The 25,923-nt window shown below is 41.4% G+C and overlaps 1 protein-coding gene across 3 annotated transcripts in view; it reads right to left on the bottom strand.

The window, feature by feature from the left end:
* Dctd (dCMP deaminase) overlaps positions 1 to 25,923 on the bottom strand; it is a 48,715-nt gene that overhangs the window by 7,274 nt on the left and 15,518 nt on the right. For 2 of the 3 annotated variants that reach the window (XM_063234694.1, XM_063234695.1), the window contains exons 4-6: positions 22,859 to 22,975; positions 21,390 to 21,486; positions 18,861 to 20,192 (exon numbers count right to left, since the gene is read on the bottom strand). The exons of the other annotated variant lie outside the window; for it this stretch is intronic. In XM_063234694.1, the coding sequence (XP_063090764.1) occupies positions 20,114 to 20,192; positions 21,390 to 21,486; positions 22,859 to 22,975 (293 nt within the window). In that variant the 3' untranslated portion in view covers positions 18,861 to 20,113. Of the gene's footprint in view, positions 1 to 18,860; positions 20,193 to 21,389; positions 21,487 to 22,858; positions 22,976 to 25,923 lie in introns of those variants that run through there. 3 annotated transcript variants of the gene reach the window in all.

Below are 25,923 nucleotides of genomic sequence, written 5' to 3'. Positions count from 1 at the left end.
TCCCCAAAAGGGAATTGAGGGTTGCAACACATTTGCTTCTAAAAACCCTTTCTCCATTGGCTTTTCCGTTGGTGAGAATGAGTTGCCTGGCTCCACCCAGTGTTAGTGGGGCTAGAAAATACTGTCTCAGGATGAGCAGCTGTTCCCAGAGGCAACTTCATGGCCTAACAGAGGAAGCATAAATTATTGACCAGTTGGGTGCCTGCCACACCAGGCCTCAGTAAGAACTGTGTGCTGGAAGCTGGAGGGAATAGACAGTGGGAGCAAACCTGTGGCACATGTACCCCAGTGTATCATTGAAAGGTCTAAAAGGTTTGTCATCCACCACTGACACAGGGCTAATGGAGGTTTGAACCAGGATCCCAACAAGGCCAAGAAGGGCCTTGTCTGTCTCCTTCTTATTTGCTCTTCTTGGAAAGGAGTTATCCTCATGTTCAAAAAATAAACTATGAGTAGGCAGTTAAATATGTGAACTTGTGATGTCATGATCACTTGTCCCAAATAATCCAACTCTGCCTCCCCTGCCATAAACAATGCCCCTCAGGAATGTCCAGCCATGGATTTTTGCATGCTGGAAAGTTACCTAAATGAGTTTCAGACAGTAACAGTATAGACCTCTTTAGATTTTCCTGGTAGAACTGTCAATCAAGGTACACTCTGTCTCTGGCCACAGGGTAGATGGACGCTTGACCCAGAGTAGGCCGTTTTCCATGAATTTGAACCTAAAGCAAGTTGTTACAAAAACAGACACACCCAAGAGCAGGGCCCAGAGGAGATACTGACTATACTTTTCTGCCCCCCACTTTTTAAAAAGACGCCAGATGCAGTGAGTATTTCAGGTACCTGTGCATTTACTTTGACTTGGTGAGTTGCCCCATATTATGGCTTATGTCCACAGGTTCCTTCGACGTCTCATGCAGTAATGGGGTGTCCTTTTCAGAGGTGGTTAGATCTAATGTATGGTGCTGGGATCAAAAGTGTGTGATTACTAAATCAGTCCACTAATTGGTTTGGCAAAGTTCTGGATAGAATTAAAGGTGAGTGCTACACCCATCCTAGGACAGACACCTGCATAAAATATAAGGGACACGAAGAGGGCTACTGTGCTCTCACCTGCCTGCCTGCCATAGACTATTTCTCCTGTACCATGCCACCCTGTCTTGGAACCAGCCAACTATGAACTGAAACTTGAACAAACCATGAGCCAACTAAAGCTTTTCTCCTTCAACTTTGGGTATCAGATATTTTGTCTCAGCAATGAGAAAAGTAACTAAGACACCCTAGTTCTTACAATAAAGCTTTGCTTAATTAAGTCAGCTTGGCCTCTTGTCATTAACAATGAAGAGTCCTTACCATATCATCCTCCTGATCTTTTGCAGTCAAGTTCCATGGATTCTTCATCCTGCGCAGTTTGTAAATCTGTCTTCTTCTTCATGTAATTTTTTTGCCATAGTTCAGGTTCTTACCATTGCTTGCTTGAACTTTACAAGACCCCTTAACTACTACCTCCCAGTCCCCATGGAAACTTTTTCTAAAATGCAAATACAGGTTTTAGAAATTACAATACCAATACTGGTGCAGTAAAATTATGCACTCATATATTGCTGGTGGAGTTATAATTTTTACAACCTTTTTCAAAGGCAATTTGGCCATATGGATCAAGAGCCATTAAAAAAAAATATAGCTTTTGACCCAATCTGTTCACTTGCAAGAAATTTTTCCTAAAGAAATCATTAAACATACATACAGAGATTTACATTTGAAAATGTTCCCTGAAACATTCATTTGTTCATACATTCATCAAAGATTGAATGGCTACTGTATAACAGTTACTACTATTATTACTTATAACAACAAAATATGGGGAATAAAAGAATCATCTAGTTTGAGGGAATTGGTTAAATAAACATAGTTACAATTGTATGATATAATTCGATGTACTTATTAAGCACCACATATTTACGGGACTATTTAATGGCATGGGAAAATTCACATTAAGGGAAAAACGTGTTTCAAAAAATATATACAGAACAATCTCAATTTCACAGGGAGAAGTACACTGTAAAATACTAACAGTGGCTAACTCTAAGAAATGAGATTGAATAACTTTTAGGTTTTTGTCTATTTTTTTTTCTTTTTTTGGTTTTTGTCTATTTCTGTATATTCTCAATTTTTAATGCTGAATATAAAAATTATTTTTAAATGACTTATAAAACAATAAGCAAATATGTCATGGCTCTCTGCTATACAAAACCTGTCAATGATTCTTCCTTATTAAAGCATAAATTGTCCCAGGATCAACCCCTTCTGAAAACTCCAACTCCCCACTTTCCAGTTGTAGGTCCCAAAGTGGCCACATGCACTTACATATCTCACCTTTCATGCCTCAAGGTCATATTTTATGTACTGGTCCTCCTTCTTGTGGCCTGTCTTGTTCTCATGAAACAAATATGTCAGTGTCAGGTTCTGTTCTACCCACTAAGGCTATAATGGTTAACATCATAGACAAAGTCTCTGATTTCAGAATCTTTATCTTATCAAAGGAGACAGACTATGAACACACACACAAGCAGATGTGTGCTATTAGTTTCCTATTTTTATATTAAAAAATTACTGCAAACTCAATGGCTCAACATATCACATACTTATTCTTTTACATTTCTGAAGGTCAGAAGTTCAAAACGAGTTTTACAGGGCTAGACTTTGTCAGCTTCCAGTGGCCACTTGTGACTCCTCCCATCTTCAAAGCCAGCTACATTTCATCAGTACCTCTTTTTGACCTGCTGCCTTTCTGCTACAGACCTGGGTGATCATGTCAGGCCCATCTGGATAATCCAGGACGCTCTTCCCAAAATCTCAAGGTCTTTAGCCTGATATCTGCAAAGTACATTTTTCTTTACAATGTGACATATCCACGGACTGCAAGGACTGGAACACAGACATTTGGTGGTCCCCATTCAGCATGTGGTATGTCATATGCAGTGTGTGCTGGGGCTCTGAGGGGAAGCCAGTTTGCTCTTTATGCTAGGGAGTCAGGGAAGTCCTCACACAATAAGTGGACCTTCAAATGCAGACTTTTATCACCCTTGGCATTCATGAACAGTTCTAGAGAAAAAGCATTAATTTCCTAAGAGCTACTTCGAATTTCCCTTTGCCAGAAAACCCTGCTTCATCCATTTCCATCTACGTTGAGGCCATGTGGCCAAGATGATATCATTATCATCCTATGGATGAATCTTGTTTACATGTGGGATTTCTCTATAGTTTATGAATTTCTTCAGAGCAAAAACAATGGATTCTGACATCCCTAACCTCTGCCCACCCCACAGATCCAGGCATAGTAAATGTCCAAGTAAGAGTTGCTAAGTGGATGAATAAATGAATGAGAACTAGCCTTAGCATATGAATTCAAATTCTATCTTTCTCTCTTGGCAGTTATAGAAAAACAGGTAATTTTAAAATTATACTTATTATTGTATATTAATTGTCCCGATTAATGGATTTCACGGTGGTATTTCCCAGATACACAAGTTGTGCACTGGCCCCTCTCTCACTCTTCCTTCTCTTCTCCTCCTATCATTCTATTCCCTTCCTTTCCCTTCCTTAATAGTCAACAGGCAAGGTTTTAAATTCCTCCATGGCTCCTTTCTTACCTGTGAATGGGATGATAATAATGTCACTTGCCTTTGAGGATTAACTTGGAACTCTAATAAGAATAAAAATATGTAACAGTTCTAGTGCTTGGCTTATATGGGAATTTCACTAAATTGCACATAAAGTATTGTTTGGCAATACTGGAGGTGAAGAACAGTTCACAGGAAAGACATTTTTGAAAATTTGTCCCTGATCACATATAGCTGAAGCCCGGAGCTAAGTGCAAGCACCAGCATCCCGCACAGGCCTCAGCACTTGCATCTGTGTTGAGGCAATGTGGTCAATGTTGGCAAGATCCTGTCTTATATGGAGTCCCTTTTGGGCCTATATCATATCTGTTTCATTTAGTACCTCTGTTTTGGACACCCACTCTATCCCAGGGCTACTCCCTACTGCTGTGTGCCAGGAGACACAGATCACCAGACAGACTCACTTCATGGCCTCTCCAAATTATCATGAACTAAAATTGGTTAGAAGGAACCAGACCCTATGCCCTGTAAGACTCACAGGGCAGAAAGGAGCCTGTACTTAGGGCAGTAGGGAGATATCTGCCTCAGAAAACACCTCAGCCAGAACTCCTGCATTTTAGACTTGGGAGCAATTTTGAGAGGAGTTAGTACTTTCTTAAAATATTACATGTTTTTCTTGTAGGCTTCTGTTGACAGCAATATCACTTTGCATCTGTGAAATGTGCAAAAGCACAATTTTGCTCCCATGCATCGTAAGGCAATTTATGACATCTGTGCAGCTGTGTTAAAGAACATGCACAAAGGGGCTGGGGATCTAGCTCAGCGGCATAAGCACCTGCTTTGCAAGCAGGCAGTTGTGAGTTCGATCCCCAGTACTAATAAAAAGATTAAGAACATGCACAAGTTGGAGGAGAAACACTAGCACAGGAATCGAGCAGTGGACTCTCCAGAAATTTCCATTTGCTCTTCGCTTAGTGTTGTAACCATCATGCTTGGTGTGGCCTGACTGTAAGATGCTATCACGGCTGTTATTTCTGAGAATGTGAGTTTCCCTCTGAAGCTCTCAGCTGTGGCATGTGTGTTGACAGAATGCCATTTTCCCTACTTGTCCTACAAGGTAAGGGCCAGGAGAGCGCCCTGCCTCTCATCCTGAAAAAGTGACAGCAAATGCACCTGCACAGGCTCACTGTCTCGGCACTGTGCTCGCAGATGGTGATGTTTCCAGATCGTCCTGACACCCTTCCCCAGCCTGGTGAGCGGCCCTCACAGGGCTGTGGTACATGCACCTTGCCTTCCCCAGGGGTACAGGCACTGGTCAGGTGGCCATGGCCATGAACATGGGTGCTGGACACCTATCAGAGCACCCTACCTCCCTGGTCTTGGCCAGAATGTGCTGGGCCTTCCCCACTTCCACCTGATGTTGCTCTGGAGCTCAAATTTTTGCTTTACTTGCTCACCTCTGGCCTCCTGCTTAATGTGTCTTCTTTTCTTGCCGTCAGCATATTTTCCCTGAGATGCAGCCTGAATTTCTTTCCTGCCTGTTCGTCTTGGACACTGGTAAGAGTTCAGGGGTGATGAGAAGGGGCAATGTGGCCATGGGGTCTGAGGACTGATCTGGCCTCTTTCAAAATTTAAATTTGGTTTTAAGTCATAAAAGGGCTATAAAAACCTTACACTAAATAAGGACAACGATCCCATCCGGGGCCTAATCCCTGCCCTGTTCTGCTCGGCTCCTCTCCCTCATTATGCTTGTATAATACAGTATGCTTTCTACTGAGTGTTTCCTTCCTGTTTTTACACTTATTCTTGCTTCACTGACTTTATTATCGGCAGAATTTTGCAGCATTTTTTTTTTACACTGCCATAAATACTATTCAATTCAACAAATGCATACAAATGGTTTCCATTAGAATTTTAATCTACTCTCAAAATGAAAGAAAAGCTTAATATAAATCTTTTTAAATTACCAGAACATAAATTCAGACAGGGACAGCTCCACCTCGACTATGCGCAAGGGGTCACATCCTGCTGGCCTCGCTCATAAATTAATTGAGGTCTCTCGCCGCCGTAAACGAACAGTGCATCCCGGAAAGATCATATCTGTCAAGATTGCAGATTGGTTTCCTTCCGACTTTGTAAAAGTCACAGCTTACAATACCTTCATTATGCCGATGAGAATGGCTGTCTCCCCAACTGGAAAGAAATAGGTGTTTTGTTCTGTTGGACCTAGATTTACAGAAAGCAATTTTCCTCCATGCAGGAGATATGACAAACCTGCTGGAAAAAAATGTCATTTCACAACTTCTTTCATTTCATCACCTTTTTTACTGCTAGATGTAGATTCTCTCCCCTGTGTGAATGGGCTGCAGTGACATTTAATGGCCAAGTGAGATGGTCATCAGTGAGGGAAAGCACCTTTCAGAAGGGCTGGGCTGCAGAGTTCGTGTCCCTCTCCTCCCCTTCTCTGAGACTTCTGGAAAGGTCTCAGCATCTGCCACAGTGAGGGAGTAAAACTCAGGGCCCCTCAAGCTCTCCAACTGACTTGCACAAGAGAACCCATGTGAGCCTGGACAGTCTTTTGTAAACAGCTGAGGTGGCCTCAGTTTCCCCCTTGTCTACTGAGCTGAAGGTCCACAGTACATCTGCTCTGCCCTTGGCCATCAGCAGTGTTCTCTCAGGAGGACGCCTGAAGGGCAGAGTTGGGCTTACATTTTTTTCCATTTCCTCATGTCATAACCTAATGCTGTTCTAGCAGGCCTTCTGCATATTAAATTGCCTTTTAGCAACTGGGAAGAGGGTGGCGTGATCTATGGAGGAAAGGCCCCTCATGTAAATGTATGATGGCTGACACTACCCCACTGAGGAGAAAGGGCAAGATTAACTGAGAGACCGAGGGTCAGCAAACCCTGGGAAACGTCACTCTGCACAGCCACTTCGCTCTCCTTGAGTCAAGAGCCACTGTTCTGGGCTCTTTGTCCACAGCTGCCCCACCCCAACCTGTCACCACCTGCTCTCTGGGCCTCAGCAGCGAGAAGGCTGAGATGTAAAAGGGGGACTTATTGGGTTTTGAGAGCTTCTCTGAGCTTTCTGTACCAGAGAAAACCAGGCAGCGAAGGCAAAATCAAATCTCCTTCCTGCCAGGGGAACAGCCAGGTCCTGGGCAACTGTGCTACAGGAAGCCTTCCTACCTGGTGGCCACTTGGCTGCACAAGCAGGGAGAGCAGACACGTGTGCTGGTAGGGTGTTACTTCCATGTGCTGGTGAAATTTTGGCAAATTTTTCTACAAATGATGATCTCTATCCGCATAAAGTGGCATAATAGCCTCTTTGCTTGACTGAGTGGTGCTGGCTGTTCAAGTGCTTATTTCTTGATTCTGAGCCCATTTGCTTTCCATTAGCAGTAATCCCTAGCCTGCAAAACTCCAATTACTAAGTGATAATAGAAACGTTGCTCTGCCTCGGGGTCTCTGGAGCCTGAGGTCCAGAGTGGGCCCAGGTTTCATGCGCAGCCACATGCCATCATGCTTATGCCATGAGAGTAAGACATCGGGCCAGGCCCCGACTAGCAGACCAGGGGAGGTGAGCAGGGGTTGTCAAGGGATGCCTGCACTGCAGGGTCCTGAGGCTGGTAAAAACAGGAAAGGTGCCCCTGCAATGGGCCAAGATGCTTAGACACAGGAGGAGTGAAAGCCGCGGTGCAGGAAGATGAAAATGTGTTTCTTTGAGTTCTTGAGTCAAGGGAAAGGATGCTGTGCCATGGACTAAATGGTTACTCCCTGAATTCCAGTGTTATGGAATTTGGAGATGGGGCCTGTGGAGGATTACCAGGGTTAGAGGAGGTCATGAGGGTGGGGTACTTAGGAGATTAGTGCCCTCTTAGAAGACAACGGACAGGCCACTCCTACTTTTTCTTCCTGTCATGTGAGTACCAGGCAAGACAGTGGCTGTCTACAAACGAGGGAGAAGGCTCTCATCAGTTCTTGGCTGTCTGGCAACTACCGTAGGTAGTTGGTGGTAACTACTGAAGGTCCAGGCAGGGATAGCGGTTTTCTTTTTTAATTGTGGCAAAAAGATGTAACCTAAAATGTATTATCATAGCCATTTCCAAGTGTACTGATAAGAAATGCTGACTATATTCACACTGGCATACAATCAATCTCTGGAGCTTTTTCCTCTTCCAAAACTCAATCTTGGGCCAGGGATTTTAGCTCAGTGGCTCAAGTGCCGGCCTGTAAGCATGAGGTATTGAGTTCGATCCCCGGTATCAAATAAATAAATAAAATAAAACTGAATCTCTACAGCCATTAAATAGCCCCTATTTAACCCTCTTCTCTCAGCCTTTCCCAACTGACATTTGACTACCTCATGTGAGTGGAATTGTCCACTATTCTGTGGCAGGCTTATTTCACTGTGCATAATGTCCTCAAGTTTCATGTCTGTCATAACATCAGAATTTCCTTCTTTTTTGAGACTAATTCACAATGGTGTGTATGTATCATATTTTATTTATCCAGTCATTCATACAGAAATAACACGTGTACAGAGTGGCTGGTTTATAAAGGAAACAACCAGGCATTATATCAGCACTCAGTTCTGTCCATCTGCCCCATTTATTCCATCTAGGGCATCCCTAAAAACCTGCCCACTAATCTCTATTTGCTATCAGCACCACGCTGCCTATGTTCTGATCAGTACTGCCTCTGGCTTCCTTACTTTTGAAACTGTTTCCTTTTGCCTGCTTTGGTACTTCAAGAATATCTGTCTTTCCTTTCCTCTCTCCCTTTAACCTATCCCCAGTGTCTTTCACTATCAAGCCCGTTTGCTAAATTTCACCAAGTATTTACTTTTCTAAATTTGTCTTCAAATTCTCTCTTGATTCCAAAAATCCCCTTTTAAGTTATGAGCAATGGATTTGCCCAATTTTTCTCTATTTGGCATCTGAGGAAAAAAAAAAAAAAACAGATCCAAATAGACAAAGGATGACAGGATTTGTAAGTGATCCAGAAACTAACTTTGGTGATTTTTGCGCCCTTGCTTATCTACACCCGTCCAGCTCAGAGATCCTGTAGCTCATTACCACTGCCACTGTGTGAAAGCATGAGCAACCCAGTCTGACAAGAGCAAGTCCATCTTTTAAGTGTGTTCTTTGCAACAATTGAAAGTAGCAAAGGAAAGAGTGCCTGTGCTCCTCCTCCCCAACCCCTTTGTACAGTTGCTGAGGCACCTGCCACCTTCTCTTTAAAGACTGTTTAAAAATAAACTTTGTTTCAAGATACTTTTAGGTTTACAGAAAAACTAAGTGGGGAGTGTAGTAAAGACTTCCCATATTTCTACTTATATATTTCTGGTCCTTTGCCCCCAATACACACATCTACTTTCATTTTTAACATCTTGATTCTGCTACAGGACTGGCCTCTCTCAGAAGCTACAGTTGAGCTGTTCCCCGAGCACCTGCCCTGACCCAGGAGAGGCTGATTCCCATGTCCAGAACTTCACAGTGGGCCTCTGCTGCCAACGGACTAACCATCAGCAGCCCTGCTCTGAGAAGGACACCAGGACTGGCAGAGCTGTAGGCGTGATAGAACAGTGCTTCCAGAAGTTGTATGATGTGGCCACGACACATAGACACCATGTAACCTCTGAGGGTAGTGTCAGAAATGCCCTTTCTAGGGAACACTGTATGTAACAAGCAATCTATACACTCCACAACCTGCAAGGTCTCCCCTGGCCTCTCGAGGTACAAAAGGGAGCTAACTGGATTACAGAGAACTTGTTTTCTGAGCAGACAACAGGCTCATCACTTCAATTAGCCATGTGATATCAATTTATTCTTGGGCCAGGTACTGTTCTAGACACTAGGGTGTTAACAGGGAATGAGACAGGCTTGGTCCCTGCTGCCTTATGGTAGTGGTGGTGGTAGTGCTAGGGTTTACATGTGTCCTCAGAGTTTGTATTGCAAACTTAATCCCCAGTGCGTGTTGAGGTGAATAGGTCACGAGGGCTCTGCTCTCATAAATGGATTAACGCTGTTATAGTGCATTACTATAGCAGGAGAGGGTTACTGATTCAAATGATAAGTCCAGCCTCCTCCTTTTGTCACTCTCTCATTTCCTACTGCCCTTCTGCTTCCTGCCACAGTATGACCTAGCAACAAGGTCCTCACTAGATGCTGACGCCTTGATACTGGATTTCCCAGTCTCCAGAACTGTAAGAAATAAATTTCATTTTCTTAATATATTTCCCATCTGTGGTATTTTGTTACATAGGCACAAAATGGAGTAAGAAAGGGGAGGCAACAGAAAACAATAAAGCCAACAGACAAGCTGTCAGACAGGGCAAGAAACTGGCTGACAGTACAACAGTAACTGAGAGGCAGGGCCCTGGAATGCAGGAGGGAGCAGAGGCTGCCTCTCGGATGATTAAGACGAGATGAAGTGCTGCAGCTGTGAAATGCACTCTGTGAGAAGAGCTGGAGAGGAACTCTCCCCCAGGAAGGAGGGACAGCAGGTGTGGAACCTGGATGAACGTTCCTGGGAAGGAACATTCAAAATGCACAGCAGAGGCTCGTGAGACCACGGCACCCTTGGATGAAGACTGCACAGCAGGGTGCCTGCTCTGAGACCAACTGAGGCCTGCTCTGCCGCCTAACTCTGAGACCTGTCCACTTTGCCTGATGCCATTCAGCCTCTCCTATAGCAGACATGGGTCTCAGAGTTTGGAAACCTGAGTCCCCCATCTCTTCTTCTAAAGCTGCAGAAACCTGAGTAAGTTCTTCAACTTCTTGTCTTTATCTATAGTTCAAGACATGAATCTAAACTCTTAGTATTTTCCAGCAACGACAGAGGGATGCTGGTCACCCAGGAACAGACTCGCTGAGAACTTTGGTCTAAATGCCAAGGTGCCTGCTTGCATTTAGAGTCTAGGATCTTCTCCTGCCAGTTAGGCAGCCAATCCTCAGAGTGGAAACCTGCCAACCCGCAGCCCAGAAACACTAACAACTCACTTGGCCAGTGAGCAATGTCACAGTTGTGTCCAAGAGAGGCAAGGCAGGAGGAGAGAAGTAACAGGCAGGAAGCCCAGTCCCGGACAATGAGGCTCTTAAGAGTCCTGACTGAGCAGCAGGCTAAATTGAAACATCATCTCATGCCTCCGCGTGATTGCACTGAAGCAAATTGGCAAAACATCAGACAGCAGGTACCATGGCTGCCTGGGCCGGGAGGCTCCAGCTGGCTTCCTAATTGGGCCAAAGCTCCTCAAGGGTTCTAAAATTTACAGGCCCCACCAGTGGTTAAAACTACTAATTCTTGAGTCCATTAAACTGTTTCCAAGGCGGTGCTCTGCCCCTCCCAGGAGCTGGGCAATTCACTCTTGTGCTCAGGGCTGGCTTTAAGATCCACACCCAGGGCTCAACCCAGGCAGTGTGGAGCCCGTGCCCAGGCTGTGCATGTGCTGCCTGACCAGGGCCTGGGATGGCTTTTGTTGACTGCCACTCTACTTTCCCTACATGTATCCTGATGGAGGACATTTAACCTAGCTTTTTTTGTTGTTTCTGTCTTTTGTCAGGAAACCTACTCCTCATTTACTCCTTTCTGTATCCATTCGTGTCTGCTCAGTAAGGATCTGCTGGTTGGTAAAGAACCCCTAGGTTTTATGAGGGAGGCAGAGGCCTAAGTCACAGTGAATGCTGTCTCATACCTAGTTTCCCTCTAAATTTGATAAGCTGGACTGGCCTTTCAGAATCTCCACCCCTGGGGATAAACCAAATATGCCAGTGCAAACTGATGTTCACATGATACAACAGAAGGCTGAAAAGGGGGTTTTGTTTTAGTGAACTGAGCCCAGAGCCTTTTCACTGAGCTATATCCTTGCATTTTATTTTGAGATAAGGTCTGGCTGAATGGGCCGGGCTGGATGGGAACCTGCAAGCCTGTTAAGCCTTAAAATTCCTAAGTCTTTCCTGCTGTCTTCACACTTGTCCAGGGTCTGACATGGGCCAACCTGCTCCAGTCACTAGCCCTAGGGAAACAGTGGAAAACAGAATGAAGACTTAGTGATATTAGTCTGCGATATTTGTGAAACCAAACAAAAACTCCAGAGACCCTTCCCCAGCCCTCCTTCTTGGAAGCACTGCTGGTAGAAGGCATGGAATCTGCCTCATTCCTCCTCTATTTCAGTCTAATAATAGGAAAGAACCAAGGTTACAAACATGAAGAGAGCATGCTCACAGTATGGAGTTTCTAAGTAGTACTTTTTTGATTCATTTTATTAAGAAGTTAAATTGTTGATCCATTTGAACTCTCATTAATAGATATTAAATGTTGCTTATTATAAAATGCTAATAAATCATTAAGTTTTTTTAAAATTAACCACCAAATGGCTAACAAATTAAATTTAAATCATTAAGTCTGATATTCCTAGAGAGGGATCACAGGAGGTGGTACATTAGAGAACCTGCTTTTATTTTGTTTGCTTTTAAACACAAAGAGCACGTGCTGACTCCTGGCTGGAGCCTCCCTGGCCCCCTTCCAAACGGCAGTGAGCATCTGTGAGGCAGCTGACCAGGCGGAGGCTGTAGTTTGGAGGGAGACTGGGCTACCTGGGCTGCGGGCCGAGTCCCCAACCTTGGCCTCATTAGTCCTCACTCTAACCAACCGCGCTAATCAGCGCCGACATGTGCTGCTCAAGTGCTGACTGCCCTGTTGCTCACTGCCTCTTCTAGGCTGCCTCTGGTAATTAAAAGCTCCACTCTGAAGAGGGCCAGTCAGCTTTGCCTGGGCTTAGAAAGACAAACTGTTGTCCCCTTTCAATGAAAAGGATGCAAGAAATATGAAGTCCCGATACGTGGACACAGTTTTAATTAAAACTCAGAGCCCACCTTTCCAGCAGTTTGCCTGGGATGCTATTTCATCCTCTTGCAATATACTAACGTTAACTTGACTAAATCGATGTCTCTTATTAACATTTAACACAGGAACATTAAATAAGAAGAGTCTGCAATATTCTAATTTGTAAAATCTTAACAGAGTATTTAATTTGTTCGGCTAAGACAAACCAAGATAGCCCAATATATACATAAAATTTGTCTATTTTTTCATCTCCTAAAACAGTGGTATTAACCACACTTTGCATATTGTATTTACAGTATTACTGGGAACAAAACAGGTCAAAAGGAAGTGATCATCTCCCCCCTTCACATATACCCCACTACCACCCGTAGGCAATTTCACCTAAGCCCATAGTTAATCAACTTTCCCTCACTACATTAAACATAACAAAACAAAAACCTGAGATGTTCAATTTAAAAAGAGGGTTTCTTTGGCTTGTTTCAGTCCACAGTCCCATGGCCCCATTGCTTTTGGGCCTATGGGAAGGCAGCACTTCATGGCACAGCGTGTTCAGTACAGCAAGCCGCTCCCCTCAGTGCTGCTTCCCTGGTGCCAGGAGGCAGAGGGAGGAAGAGGACGAAGCTGGGGTCCCAGCACCCTCTCGGAGAGAATGGCCTCAATAACCAAACTTCCTTCCATTAGACCACTCCTTAAAGGCTCTACCACATCCTGACAGTAACTAAAAGCCTTTAACACATAGCCTTTAGAGAACATGTAAGATCCAAACTATGGTATGAAGAAATGCATAAGGAAGAGCAAACAACAATGAATAGACTTCCAAGGCGCTCTTCAGCTTAGACCCACACTGTCATCTAACGAACGCAGCCGGCACCCTTTCAGGAATCCACTGTCAAAGCTATTTTTGTAGTGGGCATTGTGGTACACACGTGCAATCTCTGCACTTCGGGAGGCTGAGGCAAGAGGATCACCATATTTGAGTCTAGTCTGGGGAACCTAATGAGATCTTGTCTCAAAATTTAAAAATAAAATTTAAAAAGAGCTGAGGATGTAGCTCAGCATGAAGGCCCTAGATTCAACACACAGAACCACACACACACACACACACACACAATTTTCATGCCATGTATGGTGGTTGCATGCCTGTAACCCCAGCTATTCATGAGGCTGAGCAGGAAGATTGTGAAGTTGATGATAGCCTGCACTTCAGAAAAAAAATGCCACGGAGGAAAATGTTGCATTAAAAAGGCGAAAGAGACACGACAACTAACACAGTACCAAACCCTATACTGAATTCTGATCTAGAAATGCTACAGAGAAATTAGATCTAACAAAGTGGGAACAGAAATAGAGGAGTAAAAAGGATAGTAACGTTAATTTACAGAAAGTCAATAAATATGTTGTGATACATAAAAACATTCCTATTCTTAGGAAATAAATACCTAAATATTTAGGTATTAAAGGCTACTAGATGGTTTACCCTCAATTGTATGTGTATGATATACATATATACTTATAACATTCTTTTATGATTCTAACCAACTAAAACACTAAGATTTTTCTACACAGGAGTTTGAAAGGCAAAAGACTCAAGTTTACAAAGCAGGTATGATTTTTCAACTCAATAGATAATTTTAATACTGAGGACATGAAGAACAGCTGAGTGTAAAGTAAAATTAGACCTTTACAATTTCCCAAGGCGTGTGGCCAGTACTAGCAGCAGCAGCATCTCTCAGTAGTCCCTCCTATAGAACTTGAGTGTTCAGTATGCTGCCAGCTTCCCTTACAGTTGGGGCTGGTTATGTGACAGCTGTGGCCAACGAGACAAGCAAATTATTTGTTAAGGGCTTCTGGCAAAACCTGTGTTTTCCTGTTAAAAGGGACAGGCAAAAGGAGACAATTCTGTCTTACCCCACCCCCATTACCCATCTCCTTTGTCATACATTTAATGTGATTGAGACACCTGGAGCAAAAGATAGCCATTAGAAAATAAAGACAAGAAGCTTAGATCTTTGCTGAAACTACTGAGCAGCTGAATAAGTGCCAGTAAATGTTTATTGCTGTACTTCTTTTTGTTGTTGTTTCTGAGACAGGATCTTGCTATGCAGTTCAAGGTAGCCTTGACCTCACTATTGGTCTAGACTGGCCTTGAGTTTGTGGTAATCCTCCTGCCTTTGCCTCCACTGTACTGGGATTAAAGGTGTGCCATTACACCCAGCTTGATGCACATCTTATTATAAGAAAAAAATAAATTATCTGGTTAAACTAGTGAGTCAGGTACTGGTTACTTACATAATTACTTATGCTTGCTTATTTAGGAAATGGAGAAAAGCAGAAGAAATACAAAAAAGAGAAAGAATCAGGCCATGCAGCACTGTGCAGAGGAAGCAATTCCAGAATAAATACATACTTAAAACTTAGACCAAATGGCACTGGTAAATTTTCAAACAATGCCAAGAAGTAACAATTTTCGTTAACAGCGGTTAAAATAAAGAACTTCTACAAGAGTAAGTACTCTACAGTGATTTAAAACCAGGAAAGGTCAAGACATTCTCTAATAAGATGGGTTTCAATGCAAACATCATTTCTGGGTGTTGAGCCAACATGTATGTTACTGCCAAATTCCTAATTCAAAACCATATATAACAATGCTTTAACTGAAACACAGAAGTTAAAAATAAGACATTTAAATAGTAATTTCCCTACTCTCTCAAAGATAAATGTGCCATTAACCCTGTATGTTAATAGATTTCTTTCTTACACTGTACAAGACAATTTTTTAAAGCTTTTCACAAGGAAGTCACCATGAAAAAACTATAGGCAATTTGTTCCTGATCAGTTCCTTCACTGAATTAAAATATAATCAGGTTCGCAAGTTTTAAATGAAAATATTAAAACGTGTATTAAATCCCTCTACATAAGATGCCATGCAAACATGGGTCAGTGAGGGATGGCTGGAAGCAACAAAACATAAGACAACACATATCTTTTTGTAGAGCCTAACACATAGTTAGGCCCGGAGGAGATAAATGTAAAAAGTTAAATGAAATGTTTCAATAATAGTTGTAGACAATAGGAGATGTCATAAAACAGAGTACGATTCATTGCCAAAAACATTGTTGCTGACAATCTTGCTGCTGCAGCATTTCAAAGCAGAAAAAATTTACCTTAGGCCTAGATGATCTAGGGAAATTTTACAGAAACCAAATCTCAGCTTAGAAACCTGTGGATAGTCAAAGAAAAATACTAATGCTGGTCGAAGGCTGGAGATCTAGCTCAGTGATAATGTGCTTGCTTAGCATGAGCAAGCCACTGAGTACAATCCTCACAGCATTGGCAAAGAAAAATCACTAGTTTAAAACAGGAAATTGCTAGAAAGAATGAAAGGTAGCAAGCAAGCAAAGATGTGGGTAAGACTCAAGAACCAAAACTAAGATTTGGCATCTGGCTACAAAAAACAAGGACCATGCCCCTTCTCAAAGCACCAGACCTGATTCCTCCAGGATCCACAGGGAGTGCACTCTTGAGTCTTGAGCAGAGAGTATACTTTTCATTCATCAATACAGAGCATCTCCAATTTTCTTGGGAATATTTGAATCACTTTAATTGAATGAAAGACTTTTACAATCTTCTAAGTCTCTGGTCTTGATGAGAACTCGGCTCCTGAAGGCTTTCACTTTTAGCCTTTCTCCTCTCTGGCTCTGCTGATAGATACAGGCACACAAAGTAAACACAATAAAAGGAGAACTGTGTGCATGGCTCATGGACCTGGACAGAGTGGTTAAATTAAATAAAGAGGTTGGCAAAGTTGAGCTTCCCCTAACATTTCTAGTACCTAGCTATCTCCATTTGTCCTAAACTAGGAGTCATCAGAGAACACAGTGCATGGTGGGCATTTAGGAATTATTTGGAGAATCATATTCTCTTATGATAAAATGGTTTTAAACTATTCTGCAACAAAAACTAATTGTGGGACTCATCTGACTTAAATATGTTATGCCTTTTCCTTTAAAAGTGACTCAAGCTCCAAAGAATACTGGGCCCAGGGATATTTTGCCTGAACCTCTGTAACTGCTCTCCTAAAGCTCGGATAATCTTGGCTCCCAGGTAAGAAAGAGATGAGTTTGCAAAGCAACGTCCCCTGGAATTCTAGTCCTTTCACTGGGCCTTAGTCAGCATTCCAGGTAATAACTTATGGAAACTACCATTTTCAAATTGGGCTTCCTTTAAAAACAAGTAAACTATAAATATTAAAATGTATCAGTGTCACCAATAAGAAAACTACCTCTCTACATTCTTTAGTAATTTCTGGAACAAGTTCTTTATCCTAAATATTTTTAATCCTCAGGTAGATATGGACTTGGAAAAACCAAATATTGTCACTGGCCCATGGTAACTTCAGATTTGAGCATACAAACCTAAATTTTTATTTATTTATTTATTTGGTATCAATGATCGAACTCACAACTTCGCACTTGCAAGGCAGGTACTTGTGCTGCTGAGCTAAACCCCCAGCCCAAATATCAATATTTATTCATGAGGTTTTCTCAGTTCTCACGTTTAAACTCTTTATTTTGCATCATTTTTAATTAGGAAAAGATTGCTAATATAGTAGATCTTTTTCGTTGTTGGGCTTCAAGAAGTCTTTAAGAGAAAACTTCTTTTAAAAAAAAAAAAGGAAAAGCCTATAAAATGTCAGGGAAATGAAGCTCCTATAATTTTATTCTCAAATTTTGCCTTTTAAATGTAGCTTTTCTACCCGCAGTTCCGTGAAAGATGGTTTCCTTATTGTCATTTATTAGCAATGACAGGCAGCAACACTTCTCTCAGATAGAGTCTCCCTTCACCACAATTATCTAGTAATGCCTGCAAGGCAAAAGGCTGCTCAAAACTTCTTCCTTCCAGAATGCTTTTCCCAAAGGCAACAGTTCAAAGCAAACCTCTATTAACTGGAACACTGACATTTGCAGAATTCTCTGGACAGGACAATTCTACTACTCCTGGAGTGATATCAGAAACTAAGACATAATTACCTGCAGTCCAGTCACCAGGAAATCAGCTCAGCAATACAGTTCAAAGGTGGAGGCCTTATATACCCACACTGACAGCATTACCAGCCCATAAACAACCGAACCACAGCCTGTCACTGTACACACATCCCTGTTAGAAGAATCCTTTCCTGTGAAACTAACCCAAAAAGGAAAAAAAAAAGAAATTTTTTTTTGCTAAAATTCAGTGTAGGAAGCTGAGACAACATATATAAAATAGTATCAAAACTAAATAGATTAGATGCACCATTGGCTAGTTAGAACCTAAACAAAATGTGACATAAAAATTATACACTCCTTATTAACAGGACTCACAACTTAATAACTTGCAGCAACATAAAAAAATTTTTATCTTTAATATTCTTTACTGATTCATATCTTCTTTTGTTTTATGCATTTTGGAACAAAATGAAGGCAAGGAATTTCAAGGAGAAAAGAGAAAACACAGTGAATAAGCTTAACAGGGCAGCAGCGGATGGACTTGGGGACTGAAGCATAATGGCAGGGAGGAACCTGAGACTTTTCTAGCCTGAAGAGAAGCAGAAAACCTTAGGCTGAATGATAAAAACACCTTTTCTAATACATGAAATCTGGTTTATATATAAAGTATCATGCAGCTTGGAGTAATGGTGCTTCCATGTCTAGAATCCCAGGTACTTGGGAAGCTAAGGAATAGCACACATTTAAGGCCATTTGGGCAATTTAGCAGGACTCTGTCTCTGTTTTAGTTACTTTCTTCATTGCTGAGACAAAATATTTGACAACCAAAGTTAAAAGAGGAAAAGTTTATTTGATTCACATCTTGTAGATGTTTCAATCCATAATTGTCTGGGTCCTAGGCAGAGAAATACTCCATGGCAAGTAGGCAGGCAACAGCACATTAGCCTGCTGTCTGTCTCTTGTATTTTATGCAGGCTACCCAGCCTACTCACACCTTTAATCCTAGCCAGATCTATGCCAAGGCAATCAGCGAACTGACTGCATAATCAGATACCCTTGATCCCAGCATCACACATTCTAGATCTAGCCAGCTCTTGAAAGGCAGCCTCATGACTGCATAAGGTTTTCAGGGTCATCTAGATACAAACCATTAACAGTCTCAAAATTTTTAAAAAGAGCTTCCAATGCAGCTCAGTTGCAGAGCACCTGCCGAGCATACATGAAGCCCTGGATTCTACCCAAGTAACATAAATATGACAACCAAAAAAAAAGCAGCATTCATCCTAGGTAAACACATAGCATTAGTATCTCAGAATGTTCTCTAAGCATTAAAACTACATAATGTGCTTCACAGAAATAATAAGACAGAAACAGAATTAAACATGTAATTGTTATAAACATAAACATACTTTGGTGTGGTAAATTTTATTAAGATTTTAATAATATTGGCAAGGAGCCAAATCATAAAATGTCCTAGAACATGGAGTACAAAACTTTAGACAAAATAAAAATTTCCAAAAATATAAAGGCATTACAAAAAAAAAGTAGTAAGTTTTAAGACAAAGAAACCATTTTCTCAACAAAGGTAGCAAGCATATTTAGGGTGACATTTGGGTAAATGAAGGCACAATGCCAGTACAAATAAACTTCCAGCACCAATATACCTGGAATAAACCGCCTCCAGGTGGGCGCAATCTCTTACAATTCACTTGCTGGGGATAGGAATTAATTTACTTTCTGGTTATAGAGCACCCTTGGAAATGAACTACGTTGGCATGTAGAGGGAGCAACCTGTTTTCAGGCAGTAGAAGCAGCAGAAGTGGGGGATGCCCAATACCTCCCACCTAAGCAATCCCAGCTGCTACCACAGCAGGGCACGGTCTGGGGTAGCAATGAGACAAGCTGTGTCCTTTGGGAACAATTCATTACTCAGATAAACTAAATGTAACAGCTCCATTTGACCAACAAACCAAAAATAAGAGGCCAAATCAACAGGGGTCCCCACCCCCAGAGGGATAATGTGCCACTACCCAGCATGTAACAGGATAGCAGGAACAGAGGAAATATTCCTGGTTCAATGGTGCTGATCATCTGTCAGGACAGATGTGCCATCCGATCTAGGTTTTCTGGGTGGGTGGGTAGGGGCTTCCCTCAACTCTGCAGCAAATATTTTAATGCTACTGTCACTTGGGTGCCATTTTTTTCCCTTAGGGTACTACATGTCATGCTTCATTTGGGCCAGATGTGCACATCAGTGTGCCTGCAATACCCACTAAGAACTCACACAATTATTTATGCATCCTTCCAGCACACACATAGAAGTGGCTGTTGAAATGTAGTGGATGACAAAGGGGTAATGTTCTTCTGCAGATAACCAGTATTCCAACAAGGTCACGAGGGAAAAGACACTCTTACTCCTGCCTTGCATGTCAGGCCTTCTGCAGGTTCCCTTATTTCCAACTCTAAATCATTAGTTTAAACAGATGTAGATTCCATGTGACAGGAGGGACAGTAAGCGAGATTTGAGATTTTTACATTCTTTACTGTGTCTACCTGTGCTGGGCTATTAAAAAGTTATGTGCAATTTTAAGATGAAAGGCATTAGCAGCTTCTTAGAAGAGAAGAGTCCCAAACTTTTGTAGATTTAATGAAATCGAACTCACTGAAGCTTCTGACTTGGTCGGCTGTTAATTGAATCAAAGTCAATGACAATCTTGCTGCACCTGGGTAGGAATTTCCTAAACATGAAAACAACAAATATAAGCATATTATCCAATGAGTAGCTAAAGCAATTTGTTTAATCGGGCTTAAACTATACTTTCTGTGCAGAGAAAAAAAAAAGTTCTGCTATTTGCTTGACATTTTATCTCTATAGGCACCAATTATTGTGCACCATACCGAGAGAAACAGGGAAAAGAAAAGACTAGGACAAAAAAGATGCATGGGGTAGCTTGGTGTATATGTTCTTCAGCTATCTGAGTTTATGACTTATCCAGGAATCAAAGGATTTCTAACAAGTTAGCTGCACAACATGGTATCTGATTACTTGTTTTCCCATCAGATTTATCTTATTTTCTAGGAAATTTCTACAGCCAACTTGAAGTTGCTCCAACACAAAAGATAAAAACAAGCAGCGTTAGCAAGGAGTTAGTTCTTAAAATTATGTTCTAAAAATGAAAATGTTTTTGCAGTCATTAACCTTTTATTCACTACTTACTATTATTTCTATAAAAAGTTGAGACTATATTTTTAAAAATCAATCAAAAAGAGTATGTAAATAACTTGGATTTAAGATCTCATAAAGCACGAGTCGAAAAGATTTATCCCATAAAATCCTAATAACATAAGGGGTGAGGCATGTAACCCAATGTAACAGTCCTGACATTGCTGACCATAAATACCATAAAGTTTTCCAGGCTCAAAAGAATTTTCTGCCATTAATCAAATATAGTAGAACTTACTTGTAAGTAAAACATACCATAAAAATCTTTGTTAAGTAAAGACAATCATAAAAATCCAAGAGTCCTACGTTCAGTTTTAAATGTTTTTCTAAAAAACGGCTGCATTCATCTGAAATTGTCTATGCCAGAGTTGTTATATTTGCAAAATTTATAAATTTTTCAATTTTATAAATTTATAAAGCATCACTACTACATTTGTAAATTTTAAAATTTCTTGATACTTGAATAATTAATCTAAACTGTGGAAAGTTATTAAAATATAATCATTAAAGAGACTGTCTTCAGATATTTTTATCAATACTCCTACAAAAACTACCCCTAGAATAATGCTTAATTATGCCATCACATTTCCAGAGGAACTTCCCAGTGTGAAAGTCAGGCATCAAGAGGGAGAAATTAGATATCAAATAAGGTCATGCATATATCTGGATCTACCCTTCAAACTACACATTCCTCTGAGTTCTCCCAACTTACCTGAATGTAACCCCAGCCATCTCAAACATGAGCCTTGCAGCTGTTGTCTCATCACTGTCATGATATTTATCGGACATGAAAATAACTTCTTTTATACCTTAAAAGGCAGCAATGGAAGCCCCATTAGTAAATGCATATACACAGGTATTGCAAAAGAAAGAAGCAGACGGAGCCCTCATAGTGTCCATAATTAATTACTTTTTCCAAGTGCACTTGCAGACAATGTCCAGTTACTGAAATATGTATCTGCTGCTTTCTAATATAGCAGACGGTGGACTATATTTAATCTGCCCTCCAGCCTTTATGGATTTTTTTAAGCAAATGCAAAGTAAAAACATGTCAAAGCAGTCAAGCCTTAATCTGATTAACAAATTTTCTTCTTGTAGGTAAGCAAATATTCTTTATGCACAAGGCAAACACTTGAAGGGTTGATGGGGCAAGTAGAGGGTGCTGGCCAACTCAGAGATTAGCATGGCTATACTCCCCAGAGGGGCTCTGCAAACCAATCTGGCCCAGCCCTATAGAGTGCATCTGCTTTCTTTTTATCTCACCAAACAGCAGCAATAACTTGACAGCTGGGCGTTTCGAGTGCTCTGCACTAAAGGTAGCTCCTCTACTAGCTTCAGAAGGGATCTGGAAGCTGGCTGCACAGAGCACAGGCTATTCAGTGCCCAAGCCGACTACCGCCTCAATGTCCATGGATGGCAGAAGAAACATCCCAAAGGATTCAGTGGCAGTAGCCGCGTGGGAGCTCAGGCCGTTTCTTAAGGGCAGTTTCTGCTTTGCTGTCAGCAGACCTCTTCTGGTCTGAGATCCACTGGGTTTGTGATAAACAGCCCCTTTAAACCACACATCTGGCTAAACATGCTAAGTCTTTAAATCTCAAGCTGAGAGCTTTATGGAGATAAAGTATAGCTGAATTGTAGATGCTGACAGTCTGAAAAAGGTGAAATATTCAGAACACAATGGTGTGGATTTATGGTAACTGTAATATAAGAAAAACTTGGAGTGCTACCATTTCAGTCTGATGACATTTACATGCAAAGATAGGCAAGAACCTCAACTATCTACCATGTATTAGATACAAATTAAAATTTGATATAGGCTCCCAGCTGACCTTGTTTCTGACAGAAGTTCATTTCCCTTCCTCCCCCCTAATCTATGCACAATATGTCAGAGAATGGTAAATTGACAGTAATTATATGCAAAGCCTGTGTTGTTTTTTGGCAGCTTGCAGTTTAAGAAGTTGCAAACTAAATTAAAAACATGCTAAGAATCACAGAGGATGCAATTAGTCTTAGAATACCTGGCACCATCCAAAAACAAAAAGCAAGAAATATCTTACAAAGTTGATCCTGCAATTAATTTAGATTTAAACAATAACAATTTAGGATCAAACACATCTGCAATGAGCTACTGATGAGCAGGCAGCAATGCAAATGTGACAGTTGGAAAGGGCTGTTTCCTACCTGCCTGGATGATGAGCTTAGCACATTCATTACATGGGAACAAGGCGACATACATGCTACAGCCTTTCACGTCGGCCGAATTCTTGTTCATAATGGCATTCAGCTCGGCATGGCACACTGAGTTTGAAAGGAAGGGAAAAAAACTTAAGACTGCATCTCATGAAGAATTTACCAAGTGTTAAGTATTTTGTTCCCCTCTCTGAAATAACATGTAATAGACTCAAAAAAACAAATTGATTAGAAAGTCAAGTACTGAGAATACCACGTGAGGGCCATATCATCTGACTGGGTTGGTGATTACTGGGGAAACTGTTCACCCCAGCAGCCCCTGGTCTCTAAGTACCTAGAGCAGCCAGGAGGGGCTAAGGTCAAGTTCCTTCACCCACCCTAAGCAGAGCAATAGCTCATTGCTCCACAAGACCCTGGGGTATTGAATTGCCCACATAAAATGGCTCATTTGTGTGTTGATATGCACACACAGGGATATTCAGTGTGGCCATTAACAGGGTAAGGAGCAATAAGAGCAAGAGAATCATGAAGTGAAGCTGAGCATTTCTATCCTGAGGGATCTGCTTCACCTCACCATTCTTGGCACTGATGCACAAAGAAAAATACCAGCAGACATCCAGCAGTTTGTTGTTCATAAAAGAAACATTTCTCCACTTCATGGCAACCAATAGTTAAACTCTTGAAATACTGGCACGTTTCACTAATGATACCAGGTCATCCCCAGGCTTGCCTGAGTTTGAGGTCAGAGGAAGAACCTCCTCTGTCCTACATCTGTCAAAGCTGACCCCTCTCCCAGCCCAGTCTGGCCACCAACCATAGGATATTTCCCCCCTGGAGGGAATCAGGACTCTAGCAGAGACCTACTTCTGCTCATCCTGCTAGGTGAGGTTTCTATATCTCTGTATTGTTATTAAATTTCTGGCTGTGCTATCTAAAACTATATTATATACTCCGTATGTAAGAACTCAACATTTCCCTGGAGGAGCTTCCAAAATACTACACTTCTGTGTCCCATCTGGGAAGTATGATATTGTGGAGTATGGCAGAAATTTTTTTAGGGACTTCCTAGTAATTCAAATGCACTTAAACAAGTTTAGGAGGCACTGCCTTGTAAGATTTCCTGGTCTCCCCAACTCATACTTAATGCACACACGTGCTAAAATATTTGTTCAATAAATTAATGAATATCTGGATATGGCCCAAAACTCCTTGAATATAACATATGGGACCTTAAGATCCTCCCTACCCTTTCCCACCACCAACCGTCCACACTAGCTGTGTACCTTTTCAGTTCTCACAGACATGCATGACCCCATACACATCTAGCAGGACTGCCTCTGCAATCAGCGTACACTTACTAAGAACCTACTCTGGGTGAGGTAAGTGAAGGCCTCGGGCCACCTTTTTCCGCCAGCCGGTCTGGGGTGTTTGTATTCTGCAGCAGCTTGGTAATGCTGCAGGTAAGAAAGCCAACCAAGAAGCGGGGTGTGGTGGCTCATGCCTGTAATCCTAGCACTCAGGAGGCTGAGGCAGAAGGATCACTGCAAGTTCAAGGCCAGCCTGGGCTACAAAGTGAGTTCAAGGCCAGCCTGAACTGCAGAGTGAAACCCCTGTCTCAAAAAGACAGAAAGAAAAGAAAAAAGAAAGTCAACCAAGAGCTCTCAGAAAATGCAGTACATACTTACATCCTTATTTTAAGGAGTAGCATGTTTTGAGAGGTCTCAGTCAAGTGTGAAAACGAACTGAACAGTGTCTGGCACTGCAGGGAATCTAAAGGAACAAGCTGCACCTAATCAGACGATGGCCCATCAGCAAATAAACCTGGGTGGCCACACAGGGACCTCAATAACATCCCAAAGATTAGTGGTCTGAAAAACCAGCAGGGCTAGAGGAGGATAAGGACAGAGAAATGTGCAGAAAAGGCAGCAAGGCCATGTGGGCGCTGGCCTTTTCCCCTGATGATCAAGATGGTCCACAAGTGGGCATTAACACTGCTTGATGATAAAAACAATTAGAAGTAATTGTTTCTTTTATTTCCCCCCAGAGGGCAGAGTGCCCAGTCTTCTAGTTCTTTGTAACTCCCCCAGAGTCCAATTCAATCCACGATCCTAATGGGTGTTAAATATTTATTGAATGAATAAAAGAGAAAATGTAGATTCCAATTATTGATGGTGACGTTGTTAAGAAATATTAGAAGTCCTCTTAAATTCACACATCAAAAAATAGCCTTTTCCATCTAATAAATATCTTTAAGGCATTATAAAACACTATCTGATGTCCTCTTTTGAATCTCAAAGAATTCTCACACTGGTGATGTTCTCTAATTCATCTAGGTAGTCTGGAGCAAATTTAAAATCACAGGTCTGGATTCATGAAAACTGCTGTATGAAACAAATTCTCTTGCACAGTATCTGTTGTCCTTGTGTACATTACATATAGTATTTATAAGGTAATCTATTTATAAGATAATCTACATAGTCAAAAAGGATTTAGTTTCCAATTTTACCTAGAATTATGTATCTATGGCTAAGCAATAAGAAATCTCCACATAACACATGTGGTATTTCACAGGCACAAAGAGCTACATAAAACCTTTCAATTATTCCCAACATTGTTTAAAAGGACAAGAATCACATAGTAAAAATTAATGCTTATTAAGTTCTTGATTGCCAGAGGAGTACCTCTGTTTCAGGTAATTATAAGATAATTAATGTACTTTGGTTGGTCTGTCTTTCCTTCTTCTTCCTCCTCTTCCTTCTGTTTCTATTCATCCTCTTCCTCCTTTTCTTCTTTCTCTTTCTCCTCTTCCTCCTCCTTCTTTTTCTCCTTTTTGTCCCTTTTATTACTGGCTGTCAGAATTCAGAACTGTATTAACCTTGGACCACTGAGAAGAGACTGTATAATTAGAAAACTGTATTTTTCAAATTCTCTTACAGAGGCTTGATTAATCCTCACTGTCTCATCTGTAGGCGGTTCTCTAGAAGTTTGACAAATTAACAGGATATATTCTATCCTTTGTTGGATTTAAGAGATTCAAATTTTACAGATTTGATTTC

The sequence above is a fragment of the Cavia porcellus genome, unplaced genomic scaffold, assembly GCF_034190915.1.
Source record: "Cavia porcellus strain 051 isolate PalLab524CR breed Dunkin Hartley unplaced genomic scaffold, mCavPor4.1 scaffold_24, whole genome shotgun sequence".
Lineage (NCBI taxonomy): Eukaryota > Metazoa > Chordata > Mammalia > Rodentia > Caviidae > Cavia > Cavia porcellus.
This window is presented reverse-complemented; position numbering and strand designations above follow the sequence as displayed.